Source organism: Melanerpes formicivorus, unplaced genomic scaffold (genome assembly GCF_026170545.1).
Source record: "Melanerpes formicivorus ecotype bairdi unplaced genomic scaffold, bMelFor1.0.p_v2 SCAF_6, whole genome shotgun sequence".
NCBI classification, from domain to species: Eukaryota; Metazoa; Chordata; class Aves; order Piciformes; family Picidae; genus Melanerpes; species Melanerpes formicivorus.
The window spans coordinates 8,942,174-8,954,774 of NW_027142358.1; the positions used below are offsets into that span (position 1 = coordinate 8,942,174).

The following is a 12,601-nucleotide window of genomic DNA, read 5'->3' on the forward strand; positions in this document are numbered from 1 at the left end:
CTGGCACAAAGTGAATACCCATGAGCCAGACCAGACTGCTGGCCCCATCCTCTCTCCTGCCCAGTTTAGCAGAAACTGACCTGTTCCAGCAGCACTGGGCTGGGCTGGCAAAGGGAGATCCAAAACTGCTTCCCACTTTCTGGGAAAACTTTTCCTGCAGGAAAGCAGGAAAGGCCACCTCCTGGTCTGCTCTTGCTGCTCCCAGACAAAAGCACAGGGGTCTGTGCCACATGAGCCTGGTAACTGCATCCCATGCAAATCCTGGGCCCAAAGAGAGATGCAAGAATGAAGGGAGACTTGTGCACCTGGAGGAGGCTCAGCTCACAAGGATGAAGCCTGGTGAGGATGAGCTCAATACCACAGACTCATGCTGTCACCAGACATATGCCACTATCCCTGTTCCTGCTGGGCAGTGGTGCTGCCCTGCACCTTGTGGATGTCCCTGCATACACCATGCTGCAGGGGTTGTGTCAGCCTTCCCTCACCATGTGAAGGAGTGCCAGCCCACCTTGACTGGGTTCACAGCAGGGTGGAGAAGCAGTGCTGGGTCCCCGTGGGCTACAGTGATTACCTGAGTTTATGGTGAGGCCAAAGGTGAGCTCAGACAGAGTGTTTAGCCCCACAGTTGAGAGTTAAAAAAACCTGAGTTCAGTGCTTTGAGCTACCTCTCAGCTGAGGCTTTTAGGTCTTTCTAGCAGTCCCCTGGGGTTTCTCACAGTTTTGCTATATTTTCACTGGTGAGATGCTGCTTTTGTCCACAAGTTATGGGAACAATAGAGACCAGAGACTTTGTGGCCACCCTCAAAATGTCCATATGGATCTCAAGAGCTGCTCTACAGAGGGTTTGCAATGGCCTTGTCAACATAGGGAGCTGACACCTGCAGCTCCAGCCTCCAGCTTCTCACCCACCCCTCTAGGCAGGGTGGACCTTAGGGGTTGATTGTTTTGATTACAATGTCCTTCCATTTCCAAGGCTCAGAAGAAGCAAGGTTTGCAGTGTAGGGGTACAGAGAGCAGCCCTGTGACCTGCCCTGGTTGCTGCCAAATCTCACATCTTGGCATACGCTCTTCCCAACTGTGCTCACACAAACCTTGCTCTCCTGCTGAACTGGAAGAGCTGAGCCTGAGGGCTCCTAGTGTGGGGGCTTACAGGCAGAGCTATGCCAATTAGCATCTTCTGGGCTTGGCACAAGGACAGATGCTAGTATCTCTGGGAAGCATTGGCCACATTTTATGAGCATCTGGTCCAGCTAAGGATACACATCTTTTCTGAGAAAAACTACGCAGATGCCATGAAGCAGCCAAGGCAGTCAGCAATGGTGTAAGGTGAGCTGTTCTGCAAAGTGTGAGATGACCTCATCTGGGAGAGCAGTATTTCAGCACAGGCCAGGGCAGCACAAGGACCAACCTCTCCATCTGCAGGAGGTGAGGAGAGAGCAGTGATTTTACCTTGCCTTGCTGGCAAGGCTAGCTCCAGATTCTCCATTTTGAGAAGAATGTGGAAATATCAAAGAGAGTTCAAAGGAGGGCCAGAAAAATGACCCAGGGCTGGAAAAGAAGTCACCAGCACCGGCCTTGAAGCCCTTGAGCCCTTCAGCTTACTGCAGGGGAGCACTGAAGACAGCTGCAGCTTTTCACGTCATCGCAAGCCCACTTGCAGCAGGGGCCAAAATCATGTTGCTTGCAATAAATTACCAGGAGCTGGTGACATTGAGCATTTGGATGACAAATCACACACACATTTAGCATGACGGAAACAAACCTGCAGAGTGTGGGCACTTCCCCTACCTGGGCTGGTGCTCTGGGACTGCTCCTGTCACTGGCATGAGTGAGCTCCAGTTAAAATCACACTGGGGCTGCTCGGCATCTGCAGCTACTGGCTCCTGTTCAAAAGCTGACCAGCTTGGGAAGCCACTACTCTTGAAAGCCAGCTTGGGTACAAACAGGGTGGATTTTCCACTTATCAGTGACCCTGGATCCCTGACAGCAGCTGGCACCCTTTTACACATGGCAAACTGTGTGAGAGTGGTTCCCAGGCTGGCAGCATCCACATGCCCCTTGCAAAGACAAGTGCTTGCCTTGCAGCACGGTGCCCAACATCCTGGCAGAGGAAGCCCCAGCACTGCCTAGGGAGATGTGTGGCTCCAACCAGTGCAACCACAGAAAGGATTTGGATTTTGGAGTCATGGAGTGTTCCTGTTGTGAAAGCTGAGCCAGCAATACAGCTGTAGTGGTAGAGGAGGAACAGAAGACAGGAACTTGATCCGCTATTAGTCCCTTTGGAATCAAGGGAGCTTTTTTGCTTTAATTATTTTGCAGGCCATTAAGCAGTGCTGCCACTGCAGCTCTCAGTGCTGCAAGCAAGGAGCACCTGAAGGTAGAGCCAGCCTTTGCCTCAGGAGGTCTCCTAGCTGCGACCCCTCATTTATGGGCAGGAGGGTTGCTTATCTTGAGTAAACTGATGTGCAGAGCTCAGGATAGCTGCATCTTCTGAGCCCCATAGAGTCAATGGAGACTCATAAGCTTTACACTAGACAAGGAAACCCCAGAGGGTTCCACATTTCAATTAATTGGAAGAGCTTTTAGAAATTTCAGCTTTTGGAAACAAGGCAGATCTTCAGACAGACCTATTGACCAGACCCTCGAGTCTCCAGAGCCATCAGAAAGGGTGTAGGAGCTTATCCCTACACTCCCTCATAAAGGCAGGAAACTAGCTTTAAAACCCACCTGAGTTTGTTCAGTTCTGTGCTGAGAAGATGGTGCCATAACCAGAAAAATGGAGTAATGAAGTTGTAGACCTTCAGTCTCCCGGGGGCTTTAACTGCCAAAGGCAGGTGAACTTCAAATGAGCAGGCTGCTGACCCCACAATACACAGCTTTGTGGGGCATGGCTCTGTGTCACCAGCAGCATCAGCTGTTTGCCCTCCTCCTCTTGCTTCTTCCCTCTTCTGAAGCTGCCTAAGCTCTTCTCCTGTCCCTCAGGCACACTCAGGTTTCAACGGCCTGTTACAGATTGCTCAATTCCTCCACCTTCATCTGCATTTTCCATAGTCCAAGCAACGTATGGAGATAGGGCTGGCTGGTCTGCCTTCCCATACATCACAGGACAGAGCTTTGCTCTTTTATCCCTCTCTTGAGCCTGATGGCTCATTTTTGGCAAAGGCATCTTCCAGAAAAGTAGTGGTTGTGGTTGTGAGGGCTTGGAGGGATGGAGAAGCTGCTACTTCCCGGGGAGTCTGTTCCAGCGGTTAGACATCCGCACTGTTAACAATCCTGCTCCTTATTTTCAACTTGAATTTGTCTGGCTTCAGCTTCCAACCAGTGGTTCTCATTCTTTCTTTTTCCAATAGATTAAAGAGATCCTCAGCATCCAAAGCTTTCTCCCTGCGGAGGTTCTTACATCCTGTTCAAGCTACGGCTGATTGCTCCTTCAGCAAGGCTGGACTAATGCTGCTCTTAACGCTATCCCTGAGTTTTATGTGCTCCTTGGGTTGTGGGAGTTTGAGGCTTTCTCACCCAAATCCTGTGCTAGGTCCTGCAACAAGCAGAGTGGGGCAGAGCCTCTCCTCAAAGGGAAGATTAGCAGAAGTCAAAATGATCCGCTCTGGGAGTGGGTACTGATGCTGTCCTCAGGATCTCACCTGCACCCATCCTCAGGGACGTGAGCTGTTTTCCATTTTGCTTGTGCACCTGCCCTGAGTAGACGTCCTGAAGAGCTGAGAACTTAGTGAGTAGTCTCCTATAATATTTGCTGCTTTACTGGGGGAATTTGAGGTCTGCCCTGAGCACCGCGGAAGATGCTCCAGAAAAGGTCTATGAATGGGGAACAACACTCTTCCTAGACTCAAACAAGGGGGCTTCAGGTGGGCTGGGCTGCCAGGAGCCAGTGGTGTCAGCAGGGGAGGATGAGGCCAATGTCCATGGAGATGCCACAGTGAAGTGACCCCTCTGCTCTGTCCACACAGCCCTGCCTCTGTCAGGCAGGACCCTTACTTTGCTCCAGGCACCTGTGCCTATGAGAGGATTGGCCAATGCTGCCCAGTTTTAGCCTTGGTTCCTGCAGGTGCCCAGCAGCAGTCCTTTGAAGCTGCTGACATCTCTGCCTGGGCACTCATTGCTCTCACCATGCTGATCCTCTTCCTTCCTGCTCTAATGGCTGAGAATGCCTCATTTCACATCTCTCTTTCCTGTATTGTCTTATGCCTTCACATCTTTCCAGCAGCCTTTTCTGCCAGCAAGTGGTCTATGGCTGAAGCATGACATGAGGGACTACCAGTCCCACACTCCACTGCCTTTCAGCTAAAGAGTGAGAAGAAGTAGGCACAGTGAGAGAGGACAGTGGGACATTAGGACAGTGGGACATTAGTTAGGGAGGGAGCAGCTCTGTAGAGCAGAACAGTTGCTGCTGTGGCTGCATTGTGCACCCTGTGTGCTTACGGGGGCTTATGACAGGCTGGCTCCCATCTGGCTATGTGGACTGAGTATGTACTTGTGGTTGGGGAAAGGAAAATAGGTCATGTTTTACAGCAGGTCTGCAATAAGTCCCAGGGGGACTGTCAAAAGAGTTGTTCCCATCTCAAATAGCCTACGAATATGTGCATCCATGGTTTTGGACAGCAGCATCCTCATCCACCAGTGCCAGCAGCAACACAACCCCTGTGTTTGGGTTGAGCATCAGCTGTTTCATCCTACAGGCCAGGGTCTCCACCAGCTATGCCAGCAGCATAACCCACCAACTTCTGATGAGCATCATGTCTTCCCAGCTCTGGTCTCTTGTTTCTTTTTCTGCATCATGGAGAAAGGTCAAACAGTGACATTAAGGTAAAATTCCTGCTGTGGGAGCAGCAGCCACAGGAATCAGTGCTGGGCACGGGTGGCACTGAGGGGACAGACACTTGGGAAAGTGAAAATAGGTAGTGGCTCCTGTCTACCACTGTCCTTTTCTAGCTGACCCACGCTCAATGGCCTCCATCTTCTTGGGGAGTTGAGCAGACTGAGGAACAACCAGACCTCTCTTTTATCATCACTTCTCCCTAACAGAGTCCAGGTGATAGAGGCCACAGGAAGGGAGCAGAGCTGCCACATCAGAGGGCTGGGAAATCAAAAGCAACTTCATTGTTCTTTTGTGTTCTGCTGCTTTCCCCCTTAACACTACTACCCAATGCTTCACTGGCAAGCACCAATCCACCCTGGGAAGGGGCACAGACTCACAGAATATATTTGGTTGGAAGAGACCTTCAAGATCATCTAGTCCAAATTTTGACCCAGCAGTGCAAGTTCTTACTGTCCCACCTCCTCCACAGCCCCAGAATGGCTCTGTCACCACAGTGGGAAGGTCTGTCACTGGCACTTGTACCTCTAGGAGATGTGAGCAGTGACTGTGTCCATCCTCCTAAGTACAAGCTGTTACTGCTGGTCCCAGGCAGAGTGTGTCTCTGTCCCAGTCTCTAGTGCAGGAGGAGCATTCCAGCTCTGGGTTTGCACATGTCCCACAGCTCTGGCAGGTGGGTGCCAGAGACGCTATCTGCAGCATGGCTTTGATGTGTTTGAGAGTCCAAGCATACACATTTCAGAAACTTTTTATGGTGCACTAAGAGGGAAAGGGCCCTTAACTCGCTGTGACAGCAAGCAGACTTGAGACACTTTAAATCTGTCTCAGAGCAGACTTAGAGCTCCTAGAAGGCTGAATGCAGTGAGGGTAAAAAGAACAGAGGATGCTGTAGTCCTCAAGACATGGTATGATCATGGCTGAAAGGACAAGGCAGTAAAGGATGCCCTGCTCAGAGCTGCTTTAGGTGCTCATGCCAAGGCTGGCTGGGAGATTTTTGCAGGGCACGATTTCCATTCTGCCCTTCAGCAGGCTATGCTCCAGCTGACATCTCCTGGGAAAGCCTTTCCCTCGTGCACACCTGAACCGTCTGGGATGTCATCCCTCTTTCCTACAGGCAGAACAAACATCTGTACAGGCAGCTCCTGCCCATCCTTGTCTTTCCCACCCCTTCCCCGTCTGCAGGCGTCGCTCCAGCCAGCACCAACGTTCCAGTGTTCAGGGCAGATGGAGGTGCCAGACACCCGTGCAGCAGATTTATGGTCATCAGGAACGGTTTCCATGTGTGTGTGAGCTCCATTGGACCTGGTCCCTCTCCCCACCCTGTGTCACTTCTGGGGTAGGGGCCATGCCTCTGCCTGCGTGGCACATGGCACACCACAGCCCAACCTGGCCACCCTCTCCTTGACACCGACCCCAAAGCCAAGGGTCCCAACAAGGCGGAACAGCTACCCTTGTCAGCTCAGCCAGCTGCGTGTGCGCAGCGCGGTGACTCAGTGCTGGGCGTGCAGATGGGCCAGCACAGCAGTGGGACTGAATTCCCCCAGCCCTGTAGCCAGCTGGCTGGGCCTGAGGGTGAGAGAGCAAGCACTTGCAGGAAAGATCCATGCGCTTCCCTGTGGATGCCAGGATTCCTCTTCGCCTATGCGGATATTGCCCAGCCTAGCAGCTGGCCAGCCACTGGGCTAGTGGACAAAAGCTTGGGGCTGGGAGCAGGTAGGCAAGGACTGGGCCCCCTCCCATGCAGTGCAGGGGCGGAGAGGCACTGTCTGGGGAGATGGCTGGGACCTCCAGCTGCAATCAGCAGAGCCTCCGGCCAAGCCAGCTCAGCTAACAAGAGCGCTGGGGAGCGTGTATGTGCGTCACGCAGAAGCATGGCCAGAGGACCTGCTCCTGCCCCTGGCATCCGGCACAGCACCTTGCTGGAGGACTGCTTGCCTCTGTGTACTCAGAGACCAGGGGCCCAGCCAGCGTCCCACTGGGAAGGATGCTTGGGACAGGTAGGGCAGGCACTGTCAGTACCAAATCACCAGGCGCAGTCCAACGGCGCAATTCATACCATAGCTCTGCCTTAGGGACCCCAAGGGATGCTGGGGATGGTACTGAGCTTGTTCACAACAGGGCTTTTATGAAAGCTCAGGTAGGAAGCCGACAGATTCCTAAGGACAGCTCCAACGTGAGTCCAGGATCCTCCCTCCTCCAGGGCAGGCAGTAACTCTCCCATCAAGTTCCTCAATGCTTTTGGTTTAAGCAAAGGAGATGAAAAATCACCTGCAGCAGCCAAGCATCCAACCACAGCACCATCAGGCACAGACCTTCGCACTGCTGCGATGCTTTCTCAAGGACACCATCAATCCACAGGCAATATCATATTGTCTTCTACTACCACAGCTGAGCAGGCAGCCCTGGTTGTCACTTCACCCTGTGATCCCTCTGGGCCTTTCTCATGCTGTGTATGAAACTTAAGCACAGAAAGGTAGTTTTAGCACCTATCTACTCCAGGAGAACTCAGTAGCTCACTGTCCACAGTCTTTAGGAGAAAGTCCAAGAGAGCCACAGCTATCAGGAAACAGAAGTTTGGGTTTCAGCTTTGGATTTTCCATGTGGTTTGTGTTGCTCAAGCTCTGCCTAGGAATATGCACATTTTTTTCCATGCATAAATATAACCTCACAGCACTGTGCATTAAGGAAGCAGAAATAATTACCAAGGATGGATTAAAAAAAGAGGCTAGTGCTGCATGGAAGAGCACTCAGAAAGGTCTTTAATATGCTCCTACAAATTGAAGATAAAAGCTCACACCTACCTGAGGGTCTCTCCAATGAAATAAATGTATTGCATCCCTCTGGACTATTTCAGAAAGATATTAAGGAAAGAGAGATGGAGTATGTATGCTGCGTGCCTGAAATGAGCCTAGAGCTACTAAATGCCAGAACAGCATTTGAAAGGCACTGCCCTGTGAAGGGTGAATACCAGTGCTGCTTCTGCCCTTCTTTCCTCTACTCCTGACTCTCACACACATGTACAGGTGGATTTAGGTGCAGGTAGGCAGCCTGACATACTGGTGAGAGACTTTATTTGAAGGGCTTCTTAAGCACAAGCCCTCACTATTATACAGCTGGCTGCTCCAATCACTCAGGAAGAAAAAAGCACTCCAACCATACATGAAAAAGTTATCTCAAAAATAACAAGGCATTAAAACACTTGAGCTTAGCTTCATTAAGGTCAGCTGGAGCATTTCTGTTTCCCAGCCTGACTACATCTGTGCTAAGGCCAGGGAACCTCATGTCTTCCAGTTTCTTCAGTAAAATAAACCAAATTCCTCAGACCTGTACCTGGAAGGAGGCTTGGACAGATGGCCTCACCTTCCCCTCCAGCTGCACCCATCCCTTGCATGGGATTTTGATGGCATCACCTCTGAGGAGAGGGTAGATGGCAATCCTGGCAGTTAGCACAGGCACTCAGAGCTGCTCCTTCATGGAAGGAGGACCTGTATGGGGGCACAAAGGCTTGTGTGTCCCTTGCAAGATATCCCAGCAACCACAAGATGCTTCATAGCTTGGATCCATCTGTGTGTGGAAAGCCCAGCAGAGACATGACCATCTCACTAATTTCACTGTGAAGCTGCAGTGCCACTGGGCCACACTTCTGTCACCTGAGATCATTTCCAGGGACCCAGGCTACATTTCTCTGACAAGCCACCACAGTGCAGAGTCAGGGACAAACCAGCTTAAACCTCTGCTTTCAAGGATTCACTGCTGCCCTGCCTGCAAGCAGGCATTCCCAGCTGCTCTTGCACTTCCTATCAAAGCAATCAGAGTTTACAAGTTTATTTGCAAGCCAAACTTAACCCTCAGAAAACACAGAGCAAGCCCCACCAGGCTGCTTGGGTTTGCTGCCCAACACCCATGCCCAGAGAGAAGTCATACTCCCTGCCTGCCCAACACACTGGTACCCCTCACTAGCTCACGGCACGACCCATGATGGTCACTATCACTCTGACATATATCAAGTAGTGCAGAGATTTATCTGGTCCTTCCCCTGTGTGTAACAAACTTCCCCCAGCACTGCAGTCCCAGGGGAGAGGCAGAAACATCATCCTATGGTGATTTAGAAGCTGAGACTCCCACAGAAGTGCCCACCAAACAGCACCCACACCACATTTTAACAGCTTTCTTATGCCATCAGCTGTAACATGCCCTAACAGAGACAGTACTCACATAAGCAAGTCCAGCAGCATTGGAGGGACAGGGAGAAGGGAACGTGTGACAGCAACACAGTGCTCATATAGCTATAGACTACAAATTACTTGGTTTTATACGGGAAGCTCTTCAGCACAAGGATGGAAGGTTGTATTTGCAGCATTCCTGGACTACACAGGAAACTCTCCCTGGTCCATACAGCTACCTGACACCTAAGAAAACATCTACAAAAGGCTCATCTTCAGCTCAGCATTCTGAAACACACAGTCCCCTTTATCTGACGAGCAGAGATACAGGCAGTGGCAGAGGAGAAGGTGTAAAGACTGCTACGGGGAGCCTAGCCCCGGCTCTCTGAGGAGCTGCCAGCCGAGCCACGATTGATGCTGCGGCCGTGGGGCCCTTCTCTCAGCAGGCAGCTGCCTCACGGCCAGCCGGCGTGCGGAAACCTCTTTGTCCTGGCAGCTAATGAGCAGATTGTATTTCACAGCACCGCGCTCCTGCGCAGGGACAGCCAGCGGCTTTCATCTCCCTGATAGCTCCCACGGGAACTGAGCGGCCGCTGGCCTGCGGAGCAGGTCACAGTTAGGTCTTGCTGGTCTTTTTGGTGTTTGCAGCTTTTAAACTGTCAGTTTGCACCTGACCGTGGCTCTTTTACACCACGGGAATGGAGTCAAAGGGGTTAGGGAAGCACCCACCGGAGTCTGTGCAGGAACATGATGGAATCTGTGGGATCGATGCTGAAGCATATGGAAGAGCAAGGAGACAGCCATCAGGGAGGTGGCATCTAACTTATTGGGAGATATCTTTAAAACAACAGCAAAATTCATTTTAAAGACCTCCCTTGCTATGCTGGGAGAGCTGGCCACGGCCCATCCACTGCTCCTGTGTGCCCCAGTGGGCAGAAACTGCCCTGCACCCTTCCAGCCAAGAGCAGTATGTGGGGACTCTAAAGCAGGGGAAGATGTAGTTTGGCCAGGGGAATTGGCTCTTCAGAAGAAATTAATCAAGGGTTTGCCCCAGTCTCAAATTCATATCAGACAAAGTTCAAAGCCCTCCAGGCTCTCAGCCCAGGCTCCCAGAGCTGGCAGGTACATTTGCTGGAAGGGTACATGCAGGAGCAGCCCAGGGTGCTCCAAGAGATATCTGGATTGACACAGGCTGGGGACTGCGCTCTCCTGCTCACTGGTTTTGTCTCTGGAGCCACCCACCAGGCCATGCTGGGGAGGTTAGCACAATCCTCATGTCACCAGCACTGCCTGCATCCTCCCTCATCACTCAGAGATGCTCTCATGAGGATGCTGTTTTCATCTGCTGAGTAGGTAGAGCTGATCCAGACATGTCTCCCTCAGCCTCTGCCCTGTGGCAGCAACCTGCCAAGACCCCAGCACAGCATCAATGGTGGGTTGGCTGTGGCAGGGCTGTGCACCTCTCCAACAGCCTGCTGGTATGACTGCTTGGTCAGGGATCCATAAATCCCTTCCAGGGGAGATGTGAAGTGCCCAGATGCTCTGCCAAGCTCCTCGCTTTCAGGGCAGCACAGACACTAACTCCTCCCAGGAAAAGGAAACCTGCTACTTTTAGCAGGGTTTTTCACATGGTTTCTTTATCAGCACCATGTGAGGACCTCTGTTCCCTGTGAAGCCAGGAAATCTCCTTGAAATGCCCTTCACCTCAGTTTCTAGAGAGGTGAAGCTGGGTGCCTGGCTCATCACTAGGGATCTGACTGCCCACTCCGTGCTGTGTAGGGTGGTTAGAATAAACCTTTATTAGAATAAACCAAACCAGGTTGGAAGAGACCTTCAAGATCATCGTGTCCAACCCATCAACCAATCCAACCCACCCAAACAGCTAACCCATGGCACCAAGCACCCCGTCAAGTCTCCTTCTGAACACCTTCAATGACGGCGACTCCACCACCTCCCCGGGCAACCCATTCCATAGCGCAATCACTCTTTCTGTATAGAACTTCTTCCTAACATCCAACCTGAACCTCCCCTGGTGCAGCCTGAGACTGTGTCCTCTTGTTCTGGTACTGGGTGCCTGGGAGAAGAGACCATCACCAGCCTGTCTACAACCTCCCTTCAGGTAGTTGTAGAGAGTGATAAGGTCACCCCTAAGTCTCCTCTTCTCCAGGCTAAGCAGCCCCAGCTCCCTCAGCCTCTCCTCATAGGGCTTGTGTTCCAAACCCCTCACCAACTTTGTTGCTCTTCTCTGGACTCGTTCCAGCAAGTCAACATCCTTCCTAAACTGAGGGGCCCAGAACTGGACACAGTACTCGAGGTGTGGCCTAACCAGTGCAGTGTACAGGGGCAGAATGACCTCCCTGCTCCTGCTGGCCACACTGTTCTTGATGCAGGCCAGGATGCCATTGGCCCTCTTGGCTGCCTGGGCACACTGCAGGCTCATGTTAAGCCTACCATCAACCAGCACCCCCAGGTCCCTCTCTGCCTGGCTGCTCTCTAGCCACTCTGACCCCAGCCTGTAGCACTGCATGGGGTTGTTGTGGCCAATGTGCAGAACCCGGCATTTGGATGTGTTAAATCTCATGCCGTTGGACTCTGCCCATCTGTCCAGCCTGTCGAGGTCCCTCTGCAGAGCCTCTCTACCCTCCAGCAGATCAACTCCTGCCCCCAGCTTGGTGTCGTCAGCAAATTTACTGATGATGGGCTCAATGCCCTCATCCAGATCATCAATAAAGATGTTAAAGAGCACAGGGCCCAGCACTGATCCTTGGGGCACACCACTAGTGACTGGTTGCCAGCTGGATGTGGCACCATTCACCACCACTCTCTGGGCTCGGCCCTCCAGCCAGTTCTGCCACACGCCTCCCTCCTTCTGACTCCACAGTCCCTGCTGGCACCTTCTTTCCATGCCAGCCTCCCTCCCATGCTACTGACCCTGGGCACCAGATCAAGTTTCAGCTACAGAGATACTTATTCCCCACCCACCTCCAACATGTTGTGTTTGACATCAACTAGCATCTCCTATTAACACTGTAAGAAACTGATCTGGAAAAAATTTCAAGCAGAGTTCAGACAGGCCGGAAGGAAATAAGTGTCCTGCTCAGTGAGTAGGGAGAAGCCAGCACCAGCACAAATACCCCTGAGCAGACCTACCGGCAAGGGGTTGAAGTTCTGGTCCACCAGGTGGTTGTGGCCATGGTCAAGAAAGGAGTGCCGCACCACCACATCGATGCCCTGGCTGGCCAGCAAGCCCAGTGTGTTCAGCCACCTGGAGATGGAGGGAGCAGAGTCAGGACACCATGGGGACACAACCTGTCCCCAGTGGCACAGCCATGCTCCAGCACGTGGCATCGCTCTCATGAACCCAGCCCGGTGTCTGCTCCCAGCACCTGAACTGCAGCCTTCAAATGGTTCTATGAGCTGGCTATTTACCAGCTCCTACTATCCTTGCTGTGGCAAACCTGCATGCCTCTCCTTCCACCTCAGCCACCTCTGCCCCAGCTGTGCCCAGTTTGCATGTCCCAACACCCTGCACGCAACCCAGCAGGGCAGCACTGTGCCCAAAGCCTGGGGAGATGAGACCTTTGCACTGACCTATCTCCTCACACTC

The 12,601-nt window shown here is 52.2% G+C and overlaps 1 protein-coding gene across 5 annotated transcripts in view; it reads right to left on the reverse strand.

Annotated features, from left to right (window-relative positions):
• Nucleotides 1–12,601, reverse strand: part of HPSE2 (heparanase 2 (inactive)) — a 119,593-nt gene that overhangs the window by 3,788 nt on the left and 103,204 nt on the right. For all 5 annotated transcript variants that reach the window (XM_068139582.1, XM_068139580.1, XM_068139579.1 and 2 more), the window contains one exon: nucleotides 12,145–12,259. In XM_068139582.1, the coding sequence (XP_067995683.1) occupies nucleotides 12,145–12,259 (115 nt within the window). The remainder of the gene's footprint in view (nucleotides 1–12,144; nucleotides 12,260–12,601) is intronic.